Here is a 24,888-nt window from a genome sequence, read left to right as displayed (position 1 = left end):
AGTAGACTCTTCCTGCTGGGGTTGTGGTGGAGACAGAGGAGAGATTGTAGGCTGGCTTTAATCTCTCCCTGTTTCCAGACCCTTGGGGTCTGAATTCCTTGAGGAAGGGATTCCACCTGAGCTGGGCCCCACCCCTCTCCTGGGGAAGGCAAGGATTACAGGAAAGCTCTCAAACAAGCCTGTTTTTGCCTTTGCCTAGGGCAGTGGAAGTCTTGCAGCTGTATCCAAACAGTAATCAATCCTTAGAAACACAGCCACAAAAGAGAAAAACAAAAATCCTTTCAGAGCAGGACTCTGTTCCTCGGGTTTGCCAATCAAGAACTTAAGTTGGTACATTGCTCTGTGTATCTCCAGGTCCTATGTGCCCCCTCCTTTCCTGCAGGGCCCAGACCTCTTCAGATCCAAAAAACTCCTTTTTTTTTTTTTTTTACTTTCTTTTTCTGTCTCCCCTGTCCCCTCTGAGCCAGGGCAAAAACCAGTGACCTCCAATTTTACTTAAGGTTCAGCTGAGCTGGGGGCCTATTTTTAGTAGTCAGAATTTGTGAATTAATTCCACAGTTGGCGTTTGGTTGTGCTCTGCCCTGCTGCTGTTAAAGTCCCTTTCCTTTACCCTCTGGGAAACAGCTAGTGGGGGAGGGGCACTGGCCACCATGGCTTGGGCAACTCACGGTTCTGGGGGAGCTCACAGCTGATCCAGCTGGTTCAGACTGGGGTGAGCTGTGTGTCCAGTCACTGACGTGGTCCCAGCAGTTGTTCTGTACTGTTACTGGCTATTTACTAGCTGCTCTGGAGGACGAACTAAATCCCACACCTCACTAAGCCACCATCTTGGGACATATATTATTATTTTAAAAATATTTTTATTGAGAAATCTTCACACAAATAGAGTCCATACATAGTATACAATCAATGGCTCACAATATTATCACATAGCTGTGTATTCATCAGTAAGATCATATTTCAGAACATTTGTATCACTCCAGAAAAAGAAATAAAAAGAAAGAAGAAATAACTCATACATCTCATACCCCTTGCCTGTCCCTCTCACTGACCACTAGTGTTTCCATCTACTAGATTTTTATCTTTTATCTCCCTTTACTATTTATTTATTTATTATCTTTATTTTCTTTATTCATCTACCCATACACTGGATAAAAGGACCGTCAGACACTAAGTTTCCATAATCACAGAGTCACACTGAAAAAGTTATATAGTTACATGATCATCCTCAAGAATCAAGGCTACTGGACACAGCTCAACAGTTTCAGGTCCTTCCCTTCAGCCACTCCAATATACCATAAACTAAAAAGGATATTCTATAGAATGCATAAGAATAACTGCCAGGATAACCTTTTAACATTTGAAATCTCTCAGCCACTGAGACCTTATTTTGCCTAATTTCACCCTTTCCCCTTTTGGTCAAGAAGGCTTTCTCAGTCCCTTGATGCCAGGTTCTGGCTCATGCCGGGAGTCCTGTTCTACATGGCAGGAGGATTCACACCCCTTGGAGTCCTGTCCCTCTGCTTCATTCATTTCTCAGCTTGAAGTCTGATTGCTTTTTCAGAATTTTAAACAGTTCCTGTATGGGGTCCTGCTCCAGAGTGCTAACTCTGAGTCAATTTTGAATGTTTTTTAAAAATAGAGCATTTCACTGTAGGTAAATGGACAGGGAATTGGCTGCCCTATTTCAGGACTCCCAAGGGTTGGCATCTATAGGGGTTTTTTTCCCTTCCTTTTTTTTTATTTCCCTCTGAAGCTATTCTGTTTCTCCAAAGAATCCCCCAGTCTCCAGTTTCATACCTGGTAAATCTTTGTCTGGTCACCAATATTCTAATGAGCTAAGTTGGAGAAAGGGGCTGGGGCTGGGGCGTGGTAAGGGGCTGTTCAGGACGTACACTCTCAATGCTGCTCTTGTGAGGGTGGCTCCTGTTTCAGCTTCCCAGCTGTTCAAAGCAAAGACCAGGAAACTGGTGGGTTAGGCAACCGGAACTCATTCACTCATGGTTTTGAGACCCAGAAATGAGGCCTCAGCAAGGTGATACTTTCTCCCTGCCGGCGCTGCCACGAGGTTTGGCACCTCTGTTACAAGGCAAGCTCATGGCATGTCTGCTCTCTCCCTTCTCTTCTGGGTCCTGTTGCTTTCAGCTTCTTGCTTCTGTGGCTTTCTCTTTTTCTGAATTTCATTTTCTTATAACGGAATCCAGTAAGAGGATGAAGACTCCTCCCAAATGAGGTGGGTCACACCTTCCAGAAGTGGCCTCATCAAAAGGCCCTGCTTCTGATGGTTCCTCCCCACAGTCAGACATTAAACTGAAGGATGTTTTTCTGGGACATACAGCTGCAAACCACCAAAGCGCCTTTTTGTTTTTTCTTGTTTCTGGGTGTCCCTAGATATAGCACACCTCTGGTTTAACTTCTTCACAGAATAAATCTCCAGTCTCCTGCAGGTGTGTGGCATCAAACACTGTGTATAGACTTTCTCTCTTTCTTTCTATTTTTGCCCTGACCTTCCACTCCCTCCTTACTCCATACCTGGTTAACTCCATTCTTGAGCCTTTCTGGGATTTCTAGACTCTCTTCCAGCTGTTTTCTTCTCTCCTGTTCTCTTTGTGGGCTTGGTCCTTTATGCCCAGTATAGAAGCATTTAGAGAGGGCACAGAGATGAGGGTGTGTGTTCAAGCCACCTCAGTTAGAAGGCATTTCTTTAGGGTAAGTGGCATGTCTGCTTTCCCTCTGTTTCGTCAGTGCCTGTGTTGGTCTGGGATGATGAGTAGAGCTTCATATTTACCATTTGTTAGGACTTGAATTTGACTAGAAATATCTCAAGACCAAAGATTAAAGGTGTTGTTAGCTGTGTCCTGTCCTGGGAAACAGCAAGGGACAGGAGTGAAATCTAAGAAGTATTTGCTGAGATTGCCCTGAAACTACTTACACAGAACACCTGATTTCCAACATTTCCTCCTAAGCAGCAAAGAGATGAGGCAATACAGATATGCAAGCATGGGATCAATAGTCCACGTTGTCTTAACCCGGGTAGGAGGTAAGAGTTCAGCAGTGCCCGGGAGTCTCTCAAACAAGCAAGTTCAGGTCAGCTTTAACAGACAGATTCAAATCCTCTCCTTCAGCATCACTTTCTCCTTTAGGCACAAACCCCTCCCAGCTCCCCTCAGACTTCCCCACCAGGTGGTGTTCCCAGGAACTTTCTAGCAAACCTTTAATCACAGAGTACTTCATTTACCATTTGCTTGTGACTTCATCATATTACTAGGAAACCCAGGAAGGATTTGGGAAGCTCAATCTTAAGATCTCTAATTCTCCACATTACAGTCCTATCTGGTTCCCCCGTGCCATCCTCGCCTCCGATAGCGCCTGCTGCATCGTTCAGTCCGGTTGATTTAGGTTCTGGTGGGTAGCACTGGGGAAGCAGCTGTCCAACAGGGCAAGGCTCTAAATCCTTTTCTTTTCCCAATGAAATGAGGTGTTATTGGGGAGGCAGTAGTGAGCAGTTTAAGACTGGTGAGAAATAATCAATTACTGCAAATGTTTGATTCGAAGGACTCTTCCTTGAGGCCTCTCCCTATTTTATCGATTACCTTTAGTGGGTTTCTTGACTTTGCCTCCATTTAGCAGCGACAGTTGCCGGGCATAGCTGTTTCTCTGAAGAATATGTGAGAAACGTCCTAGCAGACCCAGCTCTTTCTCAAGTGGCTGCTCAACGAACCGGGGGAATTGGGGAGTGAAATACTCAAGAAGACAGCAGTATTTACGTTGCTACATAATTATTAATACATAAAATGCTACTTTATAAATAATTTGAGTGCCCTCTGCTTGAGCTGCTTGGAGCAGGTGCCGCAGGACTGAGCGGCCAAACAAGCAGCAGCAGCAGCAGCAGCAGCAGCATTCGGCACCTTCCGGCTCGGCGCTGCGGGCGCGCCCTGGCCAGCCCGTGTCTTTATTTGGTTCGTTTTCCCTCCGTGAGGCACAGCCTGCGGCCCCGGAGACGCACGTGCACCTAATACGCCGCGAAGACAAGCGCACACCGGCCTGTGCCGAGGATCGCATTCCATTCCAGCAGAAACCGTGCATTTAAATGATCCGAATCTTGGTGTTTCAAGGGCGCTGCCCACCGCCCGCTGCCGCCTCGCCCGGGGCCCTTCGCGGGGACCGGGGCCGATTTCAGAAACGCTCGCGTCCCACCCAGCCCGGACCGCGGCTCCGGGGGTCTCCACCGCTGCCCCGGCCCGGGCGTCTCCACGGCGCACCGCAGCCCGGGCCCCAACGCTCCTCGCTTGCTTGGTCTGGCCGACTCTCGCTCGCGGATCTGTGCTGGCGGGAAGGGAAGAGCCGAGGAGGGCACCGCAGGGGCGCGGGGCGGGCGAGGCGGGGGCACACTCAGACCTCGTCTGCAGTAGTTTAGGGAAAGCAGAGAAAGGCTGGAAGTCGCCGGCCGTAGCGTGGCCGGGCGGTCCGAGGAGCTGCATGAAGGCCCCGGTCTCTTCGGGGACGTGTGCTCGAGTCCCACCACTGCCAGGGCCAGGGTTTTACCCTTCCCGGCCCAGGCTTGGACGCCCCCCTACAAAGTCTGGTGGGTCTTTGTTATCTCCGGGTGGTGGTTATCGAGCAGCGAAGGCGCTGCCAAGAGCAGGCAACTCGCTTGCCCGGTGCGAGCAACCAACTGGCGGCGGCTCCAGGAATCTGCTCGGAACTGAAGACACCTGCCTAGGTCAGCTCTGCGACTTCCCGGCACCTGGTGCCACCAATTCTTGAGCCTTTAAGGATTCTGTAATATAAAATAAATTGGTCCTTTGCTTCTCCCCATGGGCTGCAATTGGCTTTCTTGAATTGACGTCATTATTACTTATCCACTTTTCAGCTTCCAAAATTTTGTTAGTTGCCTTCTCTCTGCCATTCTTCCTCTTGTTTCTTTCTTTCTTTTTAAGAAAAAAAATCTCTTTCCTGTGGCGTTAATCAGTTTTGGGAGGCAGCAAAATCAGATGCGTGTATTCAAGCTACGAACAGTACTTAAGTATCTTTTGCTCTTTAATTGAGGAAACGGGCATTCTTCACTTCTTGTGAAGGTGAAAACAATTGTATCAATGTTTATGATAACATTTTTCTCTCTTTGCATTTAGAATGTAATTAAATTAAAAAAGTGAGTTTCATCTGGTGATTTTTCCAAGTAAATAACAACTAGATAAATAACTCGGTTTGGTAACTCTTCAGAATTAGATCTACAAGTATCTTAGGGTTTCAAGAAGCATGAACATGTTTTATCATTCAACTATGCATTTGATTGTTGAATTCCTTTAACATTATGTCTACCAAACAGTTGGGCCATCTAATATGAAGAGAGTATGAAAGCACATACTGACTGTGGAGTCAGCAATACCTGGCTTTAAAGGTGGGCTCTGTTACTTATGAGATCTTATCCCATTTGAGTTTGTGTCATAACGATTTCTTAGGGTTGATGTGAAGATTAAATGAAGCATAAAACACTGGAAATACCCTCGAATCAATACAATGCATACTCTTGTTACTTCTAATACTTGAACACGTCAAGAAAAAAAAAGACTTACTGTTCCCTTTAGAAACACTTTGACTGCAATTCCTAAATGTATTCATGTTGCCTTTCATCAAGAAACTAAGAAATGCCTAATATAACTTATGTGGACAGTTTAATTGAAAACCATAAATATATGGAACCTTGAATAGATTTGTCCAGAGTGATGCCCTGATAAATCCCAGAGTGATTTGAACAGTGAATAAAAAAGTACTTGCCAAGTCCCCTTGGGGAAATGAAGAGAAAGGGGGAAAATTCAACTTTCCCATATGCAAATTCCTGATATTCTCACAAGCAGTGGGGACAACCAAAGCAATAGGGTGAGTCCCCAATCTTGGGGTTTGTTCATGTGAAACTTAACTCCGCAAAGGATAGGCTAAGCCTACTTAAAATTAGGCCTAAGGGTCACCCCCAGAGAACCTCTTTCGTTGCTCAGATGTGGCCTCTCTCTGCAGCCAACACGACAAGCAAACTCACCACCCTCTCCCTGTCTATGTGGGACATGACTCCCAGGGGTGTAAACCTCCCTGGCAACATGGGACAGAAATTCGAGAGTGAGCTGGGACTCAGCATCAAGGGATTGAGAAAACCTTCTAGACCAAAAGGGGGAAGAGTGTAATGAGACAAAACAAAGTGTCAATGGCTGAGAGATTTCAAACAGAGTCGAGAGGGTATCTTGGAGGTTATTCTTACGCATTATATAGATGTCACCTTTTTAGTTAAGGTATGTTGGAGAGGCTGGAGGGAAGGCCTGAAAATATAAAGCTGTGTTCTAGTAGCCATGCTTCTTGAAGATGATCATATAATGTATAATACCATCTACGGTATGGATGAGTAAAACATATGGATTAAAAATAAACAAATAGTAGGGGAAAATGTTAAATTTAGTAGAATGAAATACTAGTGATCAATGAAAAGGAGGGGCAAGGGGTATAGAAAAAAAATAGGGGAAACAAAGGCTAAAACAGGTTGGGTGGATGGAAATACCAGCATTCAGTGAGAGGGAGGGGTAAGGAAATGGTATGTATGAGTTTTTTTCTTTTTATTTCTTTTTCTGCATTGATGCAAATGTTCTCATGGTGATGAATAAACAACTATGTGATAATATTGTGAGTTACTGATTATATACCAAGAATGGAATGATCATGTAAGAGTGTTTGTATTTGCATGTTGTTATGTTTAAAAAAAATTAAATTTTAAAAAAAGAAACTAAGAAATGAACATATAAATAATGTCCTATTTTTCTGTGGAAATTGAACCTATGGAACAATATTTTAACCAATGTTTAATAAATTATGTAATTTCCTTTAGGATGTAGTACTTTAGAAAATTGGGTCTCTTGGACTTCTCTTCCTTCGTTATTAGATAATGTGGAATTATTTCTCAGAATGTTTTCTGTGAATCAATACTCCATGAGGATTCTCCCCCAGACAGGGTTCCGTGGCTGGAAGCTTTTGGAAAACAATGTTTGTTATGGCTTCCTTGTTTTAAGATTCAGAATGGACATTAGCATATATAAACCCTGAGAAGTCTTTGAGGGGTTAAAAATACCCAAAACATGCAGTCAGTATTTCCCAAATTCACCATTTTAAAAAAGCACTGTCTTGTAAACACCTTTGAGAAATGCTGGGCAACCCATTGTTCATGTGTTTCATCAGTCAGGGAACTCCGAGACACATTCAATGATCGTTATGTTAATTAAGCCAATACATTTGAACCCTCCTCTAGTATTTTCAATTTCTATTTTAACAGCATTACTCTATGTGTGCTTTTATTTTATTTTATTTTATTTTATTTTATTTTTAATAATTTTTTATTAATTAAAAAGAAATTACAAGAAAGAAACACAAACATCCATAATATATGCTCATTCCGTTCTACATATATAATCAGTAATTCACAATATCATCACATAGTTGCATATTCATCATCATGATCATTTCTGAGAACATTTGCATCAATTCAGAAAAAGAAATAAAAAGACAACAGAAAAATAAAACAAAAACAGAAAAAGAAAAAAAATTTTACATACCATATTCCTTATCCCTCCCTTTCATTGATCACTAGTATTTCAAACTGACTTTATTTTAACATTTTTTCCTCTATTATTTATTTATTTATTTATTTTTCCTGAATCTACTATGTGCTTTTATTTTTTTATCCAATTTTTTAAAAATTTTTTTTAATTAATCAAAAAAAAGAAAAGAAATTAACACAGCATTTAGAAATCATTCCATTCTACACATGCACTCAGTAATTCTTAGTATCATCACATAGATGTATGATCATCATTTCTTAGTACATTTGCATCGATTTAGGAAAAGAACTAGCAAAACAGCAGAAAAAGATATAGAATGTTAATATAGAGAAGAGAATTAAAATAATAATACTAATAAAATATATATATATATAAAAAAAGGAAAAAGAAAAAAACAAAAACAGAAGATACAAACAAACAAACAAAAAAACATATTTCAGGTGCAGCTTCATTCAGTGTTCCAACATAGTTACATTACACTTAGGTATTACTGTGCTGTCCATTTTTGAGTTTTTGTATCTAGTCCTGTTGCACAGTCTGTATCCCTTCAGCTCCAATTACCCATTATCTTACCCTGTTTCTAACTCTTACCAATGATATATTCCAAGCTGATTCTCGAATGTCGGTTCACATCAGTGGGACCATACAGTATTTGTCCTTTAGTTTTTGGCTAGACTCACTCAGCATAATGTTCTCTAGGTCCATCCATGTTATTACATGCTTCATAAGTTTAGTCTGTCTTAAAGTTGCATAATATTCCATCGTAGGTATACGCCACAGTTTGTTTAGCCACTCGTCTGTTGATGGACACTTTGGCTGTTTCCATCTCTTTGCAATTGTAGATAATGCTGCTATAAACACTGGTGTGCAAATGTCCGTCTGTGTCTTTGCCCTTAAGTCCTTTGAGTAGATACCTAGCAGTGGTATTGCTGGGTCGTAATCCATTCTGCCATTCTATGTCTTTTGATTGGGAAATTCAGTCCATTACCTTTTAGTGTTATTACTGTATGGATAATATTTTCCTCTACCATTTTGGCTTTTGTATTATATATATCATATCTGATTTTCCTTCTTTCTCCACTTTACTCCATACCTCTCTCTTCTGTCTTTTCGTATCTGACTCTAGTGCTCCCTTTAGTATTTCTTGCAGAGCTGGTCTCTTGGTCACAAATTCTCTCAGTGACTTTTTGTCTATAAATGTTTTAATTTCTCCTTCATTTTTGAAGGACAATTTTGCTGGATATAGAAGTCTTGGTTGGAAGTTTTTCTCTTTTAGTAATTTAAATATATCATCCCACTGTCTTCTAGCTTCCATGGTTTCTGCTGAGAAATCTACACATAGTCTTATTGGGTTTCCCTTGTATGTGACGGATTGTTTTTCTCTTGCTGCTTTCAAGATCCTCTCTCTCTCTTTGACCTCTGACATTCTAACTAGTAAGTGTCTTGGAGAACGCCTATTAGGGTCTATTCTCTTTGGGGTGCGCTGCACTTCTTGGATCTGTAAATTTAGGTCTTTCATAAGAGTTGGGAAATTTTCAGTGATAATTTCTTCCATTAGTTTTTCTCCTCCTTTTCCCTTCTCTTCTCCTTCTGGGACACCCACAACACGTATATTTGTGCGCTTCATATTGTCATTCAGTTCCCTGATCCCCTGCTCAAGTTTTTCCATTCTTTTCCCTATAGTTTCTGTTTCTTTTTGGGATTCAGATGTTCCATCCTCCAGTTCACTAATTGTAGCTTCTGTCTCTTTAGATCTACCATTGTAGGTATCCATTGTTTTTTCCATTTTTTCTTCTTTGTCCTTCACTCCCATAAGTTCTGTGATTTGTTTTTTCAGACTTTCTATTTCTTCTTTTTGTTCAGCCCATGTCTTCTTCATGTCCTCCCTCAATTTATTGATTTGGTTTTTGAAGAGTTTTTCCATTTCTGTTCGTATATTCAGCATTAGTTGTCTCAGCTCCTGTATCTCATTTGAACTATTGGTTTGTTCCTTTGACTGGGCCATATCTTTAATTTTCCGAGCGTCATCCATTATTTTTTGCTGGTGTCTGGGCATTTGATCAGATTTCCCTGGGTGTGGGACGCGGCTGGTGGAAAGGTTTTTCTGTGAAATCTCTGGGCTGTTTTTCTATTCCTGCCCAGTAGGTGGCGCTCGTGGCACTCGTCTGTCTGCGGGTCCCACCAGTACAAGATGCTGTGGCTCCTTTAACTTGCCAATCCGAATCTCTCAGTCGGCCCGGGAAACTGCGCGTGGGGGGGGGGGGGGTGTCGCCGGCCGCCGTGGCTTGGGGGAATGCTGGTCCAAATTGCCCAGCTGGCCCAAGATGCCAAGCGTGGCGGGAGGGCCCCGCTATCCAACGTTCCCAGTCAGACCGGGGAGAGACGTGCGTGGAGGGGACCCCAGTCGCCAGCCGCCCCGGCCGGGAAAACGCGCGCTCCTTGGGTATCTCACCGCAGCGGATTCTCCCTGCCCATTCAGCCGCCCCAGAATGGGGTACGCTGTCTTTTTGGTCTCTGTCGTGGCTCCGGGAGCTGTTCCGTATTGTTTCTGTTTCTTCAGTTGCTTTTCTGGAGGAGGAACTAAGACCTGCGCGTCTTACTAAGCCGCCATCTTCTCCGGAAGTCCTCTTCTTGTAGTCTGTGCTTTTATTTTAATTCTGTCTACTATAAGGAGCTGATAAGGTGGTAAGTTTTGGAAGAGACAGGATGGATATAAGATACATTGTGAGACTTAATAGATATAAATTTACTAATAAATTTGAAAGAGCATCTCATATGTCATGCAAATAGGCAGCAAATATTTAATAAATTAACCATTAGAGAAAGTTTTGGTGTATTTATAACATTAAAGTGGGGCAGGCTTCATGCTTTTTTGCATATGTGAATTGCTCATGAGCTGCATATAGCTGATTTCTACTTATCTGCAGTTTTTAAATATGCCCTTTCTCTGTCTCCCTTCCCCCCTGAATTTCAGCAATTCTGATCCCCTGTATAGAAGTACTATTGAGCCTTTAAGCTTAAAAAAAAAAAGCTAAAAATGATGAACTCTATTAATAAAAAAATGTTTTGTACCAAGCTGAGGTATAGCTTCACATCCAAAAGACATGGTCAGGCACATGGAAATTGCCTAGGTAAGTCTGAGCATCTGGGAGTTATTTGCACAGAATTTACTAGTAATGTGAAGGGCAAGCTTCTTAATCTTTCTATGCTTCAATTTCCTCATCTCATAGGGATGGTGCATGGATTAAATAAGTTAAAATGTATACAACACTTAGAACAGTGTCTGGCACAAAGCAAGCACAAGTAAGAATTTAAAAGGCATCCAGGGAAACATACTTTGATTCAAGAGGGCCGATGAAGGTCAGAGTTTCTGTCTCAAGTGGAAAGGCACATGGTGAACACGGTCAAGGTTTCTCTCTCATCTGGAAGGACACATGGTGAACACAGTGTCATCTGCTAGCTTCCTCTCCAGCTCCCCGGGAGGTGTTTTCCTTCTTCATCTCCAAAAGTTGCTGGCTAGTGGACTCTCTGCTTCATGGTGCTGTGGCGTCCTGTACTTTCTCAGAATCATAAGCTTTCTCCAAAGTATTTCCTCTTTTATAGGATTCCAGTAAAGTCATCAAAACCCACCTGGAATGGGGGAAGACATGTTCTCCACCTAGTCCAGTTTAACACCCACTCTTGAGTGAGTCACATCTCCATGGAAATAATCTAATTAAAGTTTCCAACCTATAGTACTGAATAAGGATTAGAAGAAACTGTTGTTCTCACAAGATTGTTTAGGATTAAAATATTACTTTTTTGGGGCACATAAATCCTTTCAAACCAGCACAGGGTCTAATTTTCTTCTGCAATTTTAATACTGGTTTCTACATACCCAAACAATTCATCTCCTAGCGAAAATAGTTTCCTCCACGCCCCCCATCCCCCAGTTTTCTACTTTTGCTTTCCACTCTTTGACTTATTATATTTCACAAATCCACTTTAATGTCTATATATAGTGGAAGTAATGAGAGGGAACAACATTTTATTACTCTCTATTTAGGGTAGTTAATCTTTCAATATTTCATAAAATATAAAAGGTAGTGGTGAGAACAGAAAAACTTCTGGTGTCCCCAGTTTTTGTGCAAAAAATTTGCTAGCCTTTTAAAATTATGAAAGCCATGGAAAATTTTTCATATATGCATGTTATGTATAATAATTTTTCTAAATTAATGTCAAGGACTGGATTTCACATTTGGACCATCATAATGCCATTTCTGATCACCTTGTAGATTTTGGAACCTATTACCTCTTTGATTATTAAAATAATTACTTCAGTGGGTTCAGGCTGATACTTCCTAATGGTCCATAGTGAGGGGTGGGAACTCTCTGGGCCTCTGCTTGACTCGGCAAAGCACTGCATGCAGGACCCTCACCCATGACAGATGTTTTTTCTCAGATGCAGTATTGCCCCTCTAAGATAGAGAGCCAAGAAAACATTTCTGTTCCTACCCTTCAGATAAATAATCACAGACCCCAAAAATGGTCTATTAGAAACAATCATAAAAGCATGTTAATTTATCCTAGAAAACTCCAAAATCACAGACTTCACATTCTCCTAATCACAAACCCATAGCATTTCCTGACCACTGATCTCTCTAAGTCATAGAACATGTGCAATAACTTGCCCAATCCCTCAAACACTATTCCTCACAGAGACACAACTCATGGCCTAAACCTCCCCAATTTCTGAATAAATGATTTCCCACTTTTACATTGACTACACTGTCTGTTATGAAATTTCTGTACCTCCCTCAGGGGGTTTCATCCTACTGATAAAGACTTTACCCTCTTATTTCTCGTTTTTGTAACTACTTTCATTTCATGTTTTGTTGTTGTTCCAAAAATGAGTATTATTTAGCAGAACAAAGCTTATGTTACAATAAATGATAGTGAACAGTAATTACAAACCTAGTGATTCATTTCTGTGGAGTCCACTGGTTTTGTTTAAAGGAAAAATTGCGAAATGAGGAATTATTGAGTGCACATATAGCATTCTGCACATGTAATTTTTCTGGTTTGCCTGTTAGGGTGGAATATGAGAACTTCCACATTCACTGGATTTATATTGTGCATTCTCTCATCGGGGTATCATCAGAACAAGTACTAAAGCCTTTCTTAGGAAGATCGCATTCGTATGAAATATTCTCCTGAATAGATTTCTTTACATTAGCTGAAATAGTACTGATGACTAAATGATTACCATATTGATTACATAGTTTTTCTTCATTATGTGAGTTTTCTGGTGTGTTTAAAGTTTAAAACTATTGCTGAAATCTCTTCCATATTCTAAACCTGTAGTTTGAGTTCTCTCAGGCTAAGATCAGAGTACTGACTGAAGGTTTTTCCACATTGATGATGTTGGTAGGTTTCTTCTCATTTTTGAATAATTTGATATCATTGAAAGATATAAAAATTCAAATATTCCCAGATAGATTCCACTCTTCTGGCTTCTGTCCACCACATTCTCCCATGTTGCCTGAGGGCAGAACCCTGAGCAAAGCTTTCCCCCAGGGCGTGAGTGCTCTCATGTCTTTGAAGACCAGAAGATTGATGTAAGGCTTTTCCACATGGATGACGTTCATGGGGTTTCATTCCAGGGTGAGTTCTCCTGTTTTCTGAGGACATATCAATGAAGGCTTCCCCACATGTATGACATCCACAGAGTTTCTCTCCAGTGTGAGTTCTCTCATGTTGTCTGAGGGTAGAACAAAAAAAGGCTTTCCCACCTGCATGTCATTCACAGAGTTTCTTCTTGGCAGTGTGTATTTTTTCATATCTAAGATGAGAATATTTTCTGAAGGTTTTCCCACATGTATGGCATTCAGGGGTTTTCTCTCCAGTGTGCGTTCTCTCATTGTTTTTGAAAATGAGAAGATTGACTGAAGGATTTCCCTCATAGATTATATTAACAGGAATTCTCTTTTTTAAACCGACATTTATAGAATATTTATTCCAACAACAGAAGAATACATGTTCTTCCCAAGCTCATGGGTATAGTCACCAAGATAGACCATATCCTGGGCCCAAAACACAAATAAACCTTTAAAAATTAGTCCCAGGATGAGTCTGGCCTAGGCATCATGGGATCAGCAGTGCCACAACAGGGATTCTTTTAAATGTGAGATCGCTCATGCCATCCAAAGAAAAAAATCTAATAAACATTTTCCCACATTGAAAGCATTCATATCATTTATCCCCAGTTTGCGTGCCATTATGTTGTCTGTGTCCAGAACTTTTAATAAAGGCGTTAGCACTTTGATGGCATTCATATCATTTACTTCTAGTGTGAATCTGCTTCTGTTGATTAAAAGGTGACTAGTCACTGATGACTTTTCAAAGTGGTTTGTTTTGCTTAAATATGGCTTGTTTATGATGAGAGTTAGTGTAGGTTGAGTCAGTATAGATCTGAGAGTGGAACCTTCTTACAAAAAACTACATTGAAATGAATTCTATGGAGTGAGAGATATTAATGACATGATGTCAGAATTGTCTTTCCTGTGGCTAAGTTGTATGAATACAATTTCTTGTTTTTTTTTACATGCACTTTCCCTGACTGGGCTTTGGTTTTGGAGAAATTCCATTCCTTCTCTCCACACTTCCTCTTCTCATGCCAACTGGAATATCACATCTGATTTTCAGTCCCGACCTCCTGCAGCTGCCTTGCATCTCCAAAGGCTGCTTGGGTAATACTCATTTAATCAGATATTTTAAATTGGAAGTTTACAAACTTCAAATTTGCAGAGCAACCCATTGCTTCCATACCTTATGTGAATAGATGGCATTAATAATTGGCTTTCATTACGATAATCTACCCATTTGATCTGTCATGACTCTAACTTTACTCAAAAAAATGATAGGCATATCCAAATCCTGAGATATGATGGTAAAATGTGAGTTTTACAGAGCTCTACCTTAACTCTCAGCATTGTGAATACTGGATTATATTTCATTTGTGGAAACCATGGGTATTGGACCCTTCCCCTTTCCTAGTCAGGGAGATGGAGTGCTCGATCTCTGATTCTGTAACTAGCTTTAGTTTCTACCTTCATGGTAGGCGAGAAATCTACCACTGAGCTGTGCTTGCACCACCCTTCAGTATTAACTTTTACTTGGCTGATGAATGATGCTAATTGAAGGAGGATTAAAAAATATGGTGATTTCTTTATGATGTTTTTTGTTAAAGCAAAACAGTAGTTCCCAAATTTGGACTATATATGATTCAAACCCAAGAGGTGGATTTTCATGGTGCTTCCCACAGAGCAGACATTCAATGCATATTTAAGCCATATTGTTTAATTAACATATTAAACCAGATCATTTAATCTGGTTTCCCTATTTCAACTCACATTTATTCTTTGGGGCTTTTTATTATACTCTTTATTCTAGTTGTATCCATGCTGGTTTTTAACTTTTATGTTTTTTTTTCACACTTTCCTTTTATTTATTTTTTAACCTGGATCCTCACTGCCAAATTCAGATCTAGAAAATCCTTAAAATCTAAATCAAGTTCGCTCTACTTTATGACTCTGTTTCATTTCTTCCAATCACTGATTCATCCCTTTTCTAAGGAGCCTTTGCACTTATAATTAGTGCTAAGTAACTGAGCACTTAGCTTTGTGTGGCTTGGTGATATCCTGTAATTATATTATGTGATATTATTTTCCCAAACAGATAAAAGGTTGTGTTTTTGCTTGTATATATCACCCCCCATTTAAAAAAATTTATAGTTCAGAGGGCAGGAAGCACAAAAGTAATTTAATTCCATCAGTCATATTCTTACATGCTTGCCTTGGGACCTTCTCTGGCATCAGTTATGTGCTTCACATGTCAGCATCGACCCATTTTGGAAAATTGCACCAGCCCCTCTATACACAAGAGGTGTCGTTTGTTCTTTGTTCTGGATGGTAACCCATGTGAAAAGTGAGATAAAGAGAGTGAAGTCAAACTTAGTAAGCCAGTGAAAGGAAAAGGGAATTCATCGATGTGCAGCTTTCCTGTGTGTTCAGGAACTGTCTCTAAGGCACTCCCGTACACTGTTCTGCATACTCTACACAGTATCACATTATGTGCACTCACACACAGTAAAAAATGTCATATTGAGAAACAGCTCTCATTAAGTGGTTAATCTCCTTTGAGTCTCAAACCAAGTATATATTGTATAAAACTACTTTAATTTAAAATAAAAACAAAAATATTAAGTGATTTTTTTTAATAAAGGAAAGTTTGGGATTCAAATTCTGTTCTTCTGAGTCCCAGTGAATGTTTGTTTTTCACTTTCCTTCCACTTTAATCTCATTGTATGCCTTCAAGAATGCTGGCTGTGGTAATGGACTATTTACATGGATAAGCTAGAGCAAAGGTGGTAAATTCTCAGGAATGTTGTTAGGAGACCTTGCTCAGGAAGGTAACCTCTCATTTAAAAGGAAGTTAGATTTATTTATCATTTATTACATACTATTATCACTTATCTTTTCAAGCCACATATTATTCCCCAACTGCATGCTCAGACTGATCCTCTTGACAATGTTCATAGGACTCATGTAATACTTTATACCTTATAGAAGCTCAATACATTTAAAATATTTAATTTATTATAATGGTTTGTATGTATATATATACTTATTTCAGAGAAATAAATGTGAGATAAATATTTAAAATATTAGTTTAATTTGCAGTCCAAATGCTGAAGAGACTCAAGTAAAAGAGAATATAAAGCTAGACATAAACAGGAAAACAAATATTTATAGGTATAAAATGAAATGTTCCATAAAAGTTCATTATTGTTGTTTTTTAATGTATTTAGATTATTGAGGTTAGTAAATAACTTAATATATCTCCTAACATTATTAATTATAAACATACTAAGATTAGGAACAAACTTCAAATCAGGATATTGGATGGAAAGGTTAGAGCATATATATGACAGGACTTCAGAACTTACATTCTGTCTGTGGAGTTTTTGTGGGCTGGAGAACTATTTCTGAAGGCAACTCTAGGAGATGTACCATGTGGAAGAGAAGGACGTCAACAATACCCTATAACATATTAAGTATTACTTTATGTGAGTCATTATTGTGTTATTCTGATTGGAAAAATAAATATTTATGCAGTGATTCATCCCTCTTCACAGCTCAAGAATTATAAAGTGAGGGAGGAGAGAATATTATGTTATTCTTAGATCCAGTAATTTATTCTTCTGAATCTATGTTGATTACAATGATCAAATTATGAGATCATTTTCAGAGATATCATATCATAGAAAATATGAAAGTTTAATTCAGAAGTCATCATGCTTTTCCAAAAAGGAAAATATTATATTATAGATAATGGAAATAAAAAGACCCATTTTATGAAATTGTATTAAATACAAAAAATTCCACATTTTAAAAGTGATATAAATTCCATGATTGCCTTGATCTATGTCAAATGAATATGACTCAAAAACTAGTAATATTTCTTTCCATTGATATTCATAAGGTCATGGAATAAATGTGCCAAGAATGAATGAAAAATGAATAAGACTTAAATTCCTTTAACTTGTCCCCTCTCTCCTCTTTCCTCAAAATGTTGATGCTGCATTCACTGAATGCTTACTTCACAGATGGTCCTTATGACATTTACTGTCCTATAGATTACATTGTCCTGTGACAACACACAAAAGTGCTTGGATGGCATCACAAAATATTTAATATACAAAGCAATTATTTGTATATTATTATTTAATGTACAACCACAATATATGATACCATTCATCAAAGTATATGTTACTGAAGATGGGAGCATTAGCATTGAAAATACTGAACTAGATTCCCAAAATATTCTATGGGGATTTAGAATAAATAAATTCATTCGAGTTTAGGTTTACAGTTCTTTATGTTATAGTTCAAGGAAGAATAAAAATTCCTGATGACCCAATTTTTGAAGACATGCCAAGGATTAAGTGGAATGGTTATAATATTGTTTCCACAAAGTCTTCGTGTGCAGAATTGTTTACATAAACTGATCTCTATGATCTTGGCATTACTTCCCTCAGTAAAGATTGAAGATAAATAGAAAGTGTATTTTATCGTTTTTAGTCCCCCTAATATCTCTCTGACTTCCAGCTCCTCCTCACTTTTGTGGCTTTGTGCTCAACTCTCATCAGCTTCCTCAGTGCATCCTTCATGTCCTTATTCCGTAAGGTGTAGATGAGGGGGTTGAGACTCGGGGTGATGATGGTGTAAAAGACGGTGAGGAACTTGCCCTGGTCTTTGGCGGCATTGTTCCCTGGCTGCAGGTACAAGTAGATAATGGCTCCATAGAAGATGGACACCACAGTGAGATGAGACCCACAGGTATTAACTGCTTTTCTTTGACCTGATTTTGACTTCATTCCCAGCACAGCTTTGGCAATGTAGCCATAGGAAATGAGAATAAGCATGAGGGGTGTGAGGACAATGACAATGCCTAAAGCAAACACAGACACTTCAACTGCTGTGGTGTCAATACAAGCTAATTTGAGCATAGCTGGCAACTCACACAAGAAATGATCCAGAATATTGTTTCCACACCTAGGCAAATTCAGGGTGAGTGTACATAATACCACAGAATTGACCAAACTAATCGTCCACACCGTGATAACCATCTTGAGGCACAGATGTGGGCTCATGATGACCAGATAATGCAAGGGCTTACAAACAGCTGTAAAGCGATCGTAGGACATAACGGCCAGGAGAAGGCACTCGATGGAGCCGAGCCACATGTAAACGTAGAGCTGAATGAGGCAGCCCACATGGCTGATGCTCTTATCAGGTCCCCACAAGTTAACCAGCATCTGAGGGATGATGCTGGTTGTGAAACATAGGTCTAGGAAAGATAGGTTCCTGAGGAAGAAATACATTGGTGTGTGGAGATGGGAATCCAGGAGAGATGCAAGAATGATGGCTGTGTTCCCCAGCAGTGTAACCAGGTAGAAGATGGTGACAACTCCTGAGAGTGCCATTTCCAGTTTGGGATGCTCAGAGAAGCCAAGCAGAATGAAACCATGGAGAGAACTGTGGTTGCTTTGATCCATCATCCTCCCGTGCCTAAGTCCTAGAATGAGAAGGGGCTGGAAGGAGGAGGAGGAAGAGGGAGAGGAGTGGAAGGAGGAAAACAAGGAGAAGGTGGAGGAGGAAAAGTTAGAGGAGGAGGAGGAGCAGGGGAAGGAATAAGGAGGAGGAAGAAGAGGAGGGGAAGGAGGAAAAGAAGGAGGGAGAAGGGGGAGGAAGTCAGCATAGACTAAATAATTTAATGAAATAAAAATAAACTTAAGAATTTATGTTAATTGAAAAAAATCAATGGATAAAAAGTAAAAATTATGATCAACTCACTCATTTTGTTGCAGATTCTTTTATGGTGAAGTGTGTGATATTAGATTTTCTTATCCAGGTGGCCTTGGGATACTCACCCTTAAACTCAGGGTCTATACTTTCTCCCAAGTAAAGTTGACAGAATGGAATAGATCTGCTTCTGAAGTGATGCGACCCTGTGATTCTCTATAAAGGTAGTTAATGTGATACAGTGACATACTCTTCTACTTGGTCAGGGAATTCACCTATGAAATCTAACCATTTGGCTAAAGTCCGGACGAGGAGAAGAGTGCTCCTCTCTCGTGTCTTAGTGAGAAGTGCCTTGCATCTGCCAGGGTGTTTCGTGACAGCGCTGGGCGCTGCATCTCCCTCATGCCTAATACCCAGCTCACCACCAAGATGGGGCTGTTTGAATGCACAACCGTGTGGTGACAGTCCCCTCACTTTGGCAGGTCTCCACCACCACCTCCCTTATCCACAGCACTCACATTTCTCCTCCAGATCCTGGCAGTAGTGTTCTATTGTATCCCGTCTGCTCCCTTCACACTGACACCAGATGGAGTCGGACCACTCTGTCCTTGTGCTCCAACCTTGCCAGTGTCTTCCCGTAGACTCTTTAGGATGGCCGTGGACCTGCGTGATTTGCCTCCTGCCTAGGCTTATTCTCTTCTCACAAGGCACTTTACCCATATCTACATCTACGTCTCTCAGTTTTTTTAAATTGTTAAGCTGTTTCATGTGTTAGAGTCCTTGGAAACCTTTCCTTGTTTCTAGAGAGTTTCTACTTATTCTTTATCTACCTATGTAATGTTTCTACTTAGAGAGGAATTCTCAGGACTCACAATTTCATTTGTTTAATTCATGATATATAATATATAGGGAACTCTTACAGAGAGCCAGTGGAGGATGGAGCTTAAGAGGCTACACAGAGTTTATTTCTGCCAGTTATTTAGCTTTTGATCCAATGCAATTTACATAACACTTCTGGACTTAGTTTTTCACATCTATATAAATAAGGACAATAAAAATACCTCCAGATATGGTGAATTAAATCACTAGTATGTGTAAGGTGCTTTGCTTGGAGCAGTGCTTGAACATCGTCTGTTTCAATAATCAATAATTACCACAATTACCAGGTGAATAAATCATAATCATGTACCTTCTCACTAGATGTTTTCCTCCTTCCCACTCCTGCTACCAATGTATAAGCTTTAAGTAAAAAGACCTGATGGCCATTGCTCTTTATTCTAGCCTAATGTCTAAAGTAGTCTACAAAATACATATAATTATTGAATAAATGAAAAGTTACATCACACTCTGAATAATGATGAAAAATCACTTTATTAGGTAGCATTTTCTTTACATTAAAAACTTAAGTGTGGTGTCTTGTGAAATTATCTGAATAAGGTGCTAGATGTGGCTGAGAAATGGAAAAGACCTTTGTTTTATCTATTTAGTAACATATAATCAATTTATTCAGTTTGGTGAAAAGTGATTTTAAAATATTAGGTTCTACTTGCACCAATAAGCTCAACACTCTTTAGACGTGTGATACAGATGCGGCTTTTCCAGCAAAAGAGTCCCTCAGAACTACTGAAACTTTAAAAAAATTGAATAGCTCATCAATAGCCTACTTTGTAGTTTCCGATCACTGAGCAGAAGACAACTTCATACCCTCGAAGCAAAAATAGCATCCATAAAGCTTCTGTCAAGTAATAACTAAGAGGACATACTTGATTGAAAATAACAATTGAATATCACAATGTTATGTTTGTGTGTGTGCATTTGCATGTGTGTACCTATATTTTAAAATGTTGTGCTTTTACCTTATTAGGCCATTTCAAGTAGGCAATCTGCAACCATGATTCCAAAGTGGACACATTCTCCAGACTAACTAAATGCACTGCTTCTGAAAGTCATTTTGTTATTTCCTCAGAATTTGTTTTTCCGGAATTATGAATTCTGAGTTTTTCCATTTACCAAGAACCTGAGTTTTCCAAAGAACCTGAGTTTTTCCATTTACCAAGATATAGAGAAAGAAGAAAAAATGGACAGAACTCTCTTAAATGAATTCCAAACTGTCACAAAATATTAGAATTCTGTAATGTCTAAGCAGAGGAAGGAAGAAATACTTAATACTTATTGTGACAGGCATAATGTCTGTGTATCTTAGTATTTATGTGTAACTTCTGAATAAAACAGGACTTCAATTAAAATTAAATGAACAAAATAGAAAGTTCTTTTAAAATTAAAGTCAATCCCATATTGTTAATTCCTTGACTATTTTAATCAGACATTAGCTCGCAATGATTAATTTAGGAAGAGATTAAAACTTTCTTTGGTTTATTATAAAATCTGACATGGGAAATATTCAAAAATTTTCCATGCACCTTATGAGAGTTAGAAGTGGATCTGAAATATCTTGAGTCCTTCCTAGTTCTATAAACTTCATAAATAAAGTACAGTATTTCAAATATTTTTCAATTTAATTCGTATTTTCTCCTTTTATTTCTGCTGTATCAAAATGTTCTGAAATCAGAAATCAAGAGGGGCTTCATGTCTTCCTCTTATAACACTGATCCCTTTTAGTCTTTCCTTCATAATATAGATAGAAATGAGGATTTCTCTGCAGAGATTAAAAACAGTTGCTTAATTTCAGACTTCTTACCAAAAGCGGGAAGAATCTGTTCATAAAGGTTGAAGTTCACTTTCTTCTGTCCCACAATTATATTTTTTTTACTAAACCAGGTACATTGTTTCCCAAAGATGTCGAAGAGTAAGATTGCTGCGATCGGGAGTGGGCTCTGGGTGCTCTGCTCGTTGACCAGTGCAGAGCCCAGACTGCAGAAAGCATGTCCTCCAGGCCTCTGCCCTGCAGGGCTGCTGCTCTCTTGTGCTCTCCCACAGGGACCCTATAGATCTGCTTTTCAGGAGTGTGTTCAGGGAGCGTCTCCACGAGACTCCCCCGTGGACGTGTGAGCTCAGGTTAGGGATGAAACCTGCCATAACATTTCACATTTCACTAACCTGCAAATACGCCTTGATCCTAGAAACACTTTACAAAGGAAGCCAGATGTCCAGAGTTAGAATTGAATAAATGTTCCCAGCATTGCCTGAAAATCCAGATCATCAAGGAAGATTATCTGAACCTCTGGACCACACCCAGTTGACCCACCATATTTTACAGCATATTTTACAGCATAAACTGTAGAATATGTCAGTTGACGGAACAGTTGGATAATTGAAATACAGACTTGTACTGACCAAGGACAAATTTAGTAGAAGCAAAAATCATTCAGTATGAAGGAAGTATAGGACTGGGAAATGAGAAAACATATTTCCAGATTTTTTGTTCTAGTAGTGAATGCATTGTACATAAAAAGTTTCTTTTCAATGATGTGCAATTCCCACACTAGAATGATAACTTATTGACTCTATAAAATAATCTTACCATTAATAGCACACACACTGACTGAAATAAATTTGGTCCAAACAGATGTCATTTAAATATGTCACCTCTAGTAGTTATCTTGACACCCAGGGCCAGGAAAGTTGTCTATGAAGGAGATGTTCTATCGCCACAGCTTAAATAGCAAGTTAAAGACCATAAGAAATTTACATTCTTATTTGGCATAATGTGCCTTCATCTTGATGTCTATTGTTGGTGATTCAAATACATCAGTGCGTGTGACAATTAGTTTCTCTGGTGTCTCAGAGGTCACTATTTACACCCTCCATCTTGGGGAAAGTGTGTGCCTTGAAGCAATTTATGAATTGGTTTATGATCACCTTGCAAAAAACAATTTTAATGATCTGCTTTTATAGGATAGCAACCATCATTTTCTACATACAAGAGATAGCGTAGTATGATAATTAGATGACAGAACCAGGCTTCTGGGCTGAAATTCTGGTGGTTCCACTGACCAGCTATGTGAACTTGTGCCAGTTGCTTACCCTCCTGGTACCTCAGATTTCTAATGTAAGATATGGGGATCATAACCCCCTGCTCTCTGGGGGTTAGGGTGAGGATAGATTTAGTATATATATTTGCCAATTTAATTCATATCCTCAAATAACTAATTTTAGTTTGATGATTCTATTATTGTTTTTTTGTTTATGTTTCATTTATCTCCACTCTAATCTTTAGTATTTTCTTCCCTCTCACTTTAGATTTAGTTTGCTCTTCTTTTCTGTTTTTTCATATTGTGAAGTTAGGTTGTTGATGTGATATCTTACTTACTTTTACAGTTGTAAATTTCCCTCAGAACTCTGCCTTTGCTGTGTCTTGTAAGATTTAGCGCCTTATGTTTTCCTTTCTTTTTCTCCTCGTATTCTTAATTTCCCTTGTAATTTCTTCTTATTTGTGAACATTTTGTAACATTCACTGCAAGCTAACGATAAAGGGGGAGGGGAAGACAATGAGGAATGAAAGCAGAGAAGAGTAGAAGCATCTTTCATAACTCTCCATTCTCCATAAGCACATACACACATTAACACGCAGACACAACACTAGTCGTTCCTCTTAAAAAGTGATCCCAGACTACTGAAGTAGCCCCAAACCTTACTGAGTACATCTTAGTACTTACCGGATGAGCGATTTCTCCAGTTTCCATTGTGGCCCAAATGGAAGATGTTCTGGTTCTACACAGAGTCAGTCCAGTCTGAAGACGATTGCTGGAGACAATGTTTTACATAATGGTAGTGTGGTGGCCCAGGTCCCAGGCCCCTCCCAAGTGGGAATAAGACTGTGAACAGCCAGCAGGACTGCTTTACCTGGGACAAAGGTCAAGGAGAGAGCGTCATCACAGATGTAAGACGCCACTGATATTATCTTAGTCTTAAGCATTAATCTTAGTAAAACATCAGGACTTAGGCCTGTGTTGTGACTATGTCAGAGGCCCAACGTGCTCACATTATATGGAATGTCCATGTTGTAAAATCATACAAACATTGCCCCTTGCACACCCATCCCCTTTGCGGTGCACAATCCCACTGGACTGCTGCCACCAGAGACTCTCTCCTGCTTGTGAGTCCTAATAAATCTATGTTTGGTTTTGTGCCTAGTGTGTTTTTCGGTCTTGCTACAGCACAATTCCATGCTATGCATGTACTTGGTCTGGGCCTGAATAATTAGATCATGTGATTGTAATAATGTGTAATTGTCATGAAAGGACCACTATCAGAGGTACATGCACATTGACACTGAAGAAAGAAAGGCTTCATTCCTGTAAGAAACACAGTCAGATTAGAAGTTCCTCAACTTTTGGATGCTTTGCATGTTTGGAAAATTTCCCACTTGTGTGTCCTGCCTCATCACTGCAGATGCTGGCATTCATCCTTCCAGTCTCCCTGATAGCTAAGATGTTGGCATGTGACCCAAAAACTACTAGTCAGATGTGCCTGCATTTGATTTAGAAATGAGCAAACTAAGGATACAGGTGTTACACAAAATGTGGAGATGGAGGGTGAGGAAGTGTCTAACTTTTTGGAGGCAATAGTTGATAGAGTTTCTGTTCTTCAGGCATGAAAGGTATTGCAAATTACACTTTATTATTTGTTTGTTTAAAGAAATGTTTATTTTTGCATGTTGAACTTGATCAAGTCAACATTGGAAAATTCCTCATCTGTCAGAGTGAGCACTCCAACCCTGTTCTTTTAGAAAAGTGGTCTGACAAACCCCAATCATTTGGACCTTCATGTACGTTTGAGAATCAATGTCTTGGTTCACAAAGAACCTATCGGGATTTCAATTGTGGTTGTGTTTAAGTTGTGGATCAATTTAGGAAAAATTAATATTTTAGATATTATCTTCCAGTCTGTGGCTATGGTTTATATCTCCATTTATTAAGTGTTCCTTAATATCACTTAGTGATATTTCTACCTTTCTTCATGAGATTTTTGTACATTATTTGATT

At 39.5% G+C, this 24,888-nt stretch overlaps 1 protein-coding gene across 1 annotated transcript; it reads right to left on the bottom strand.

Moving 5' to 3' along the window:
• Positions 1-17,724: 17,724 nt before the first annotated feature.
• On the bottom strand, positions 17,725-18,699 carry LOC143683425 (olfactory receptor 2W1). The gene has a single exon (XM_077159457.1). It carries the CDS (start codon positions 18,697-18,699, stop codon positions 17,725-17,727), a length of 975 nt encoding a protein of 324 aa, XP_077015572.1.
• Between the last annotated feature and the right edge of the window lie 6,189 nt (positions 18,700-24,888).

This window comes from Tamandua tetradactyla, chromosome 5 (genome assembly GCF_023851605.1).
Source record: "Tamandua tetradactyla isolate mTamTet1 chromosome 5, mTamTet1.pri, whole genome shotgun sequence".
NCBI lineage: Eukaryota > Metazoa > Chordata > Mammalia > Pilosa > Myrmecophagidae > Tamandua > Tamandua tetradactyla.
This window is presented reverse-complemented; position numbering and strand designations above follow the sequence as displayed.

Coding starts and splice junctions, on each gene's coding strand:
- LOC143683425 (XM_077159457.1), bottom strand. CDS start 18,699: ATGATGGATCAAAGCAACCACAGTTCTCTCCATGGTTTCATTCTGCTT.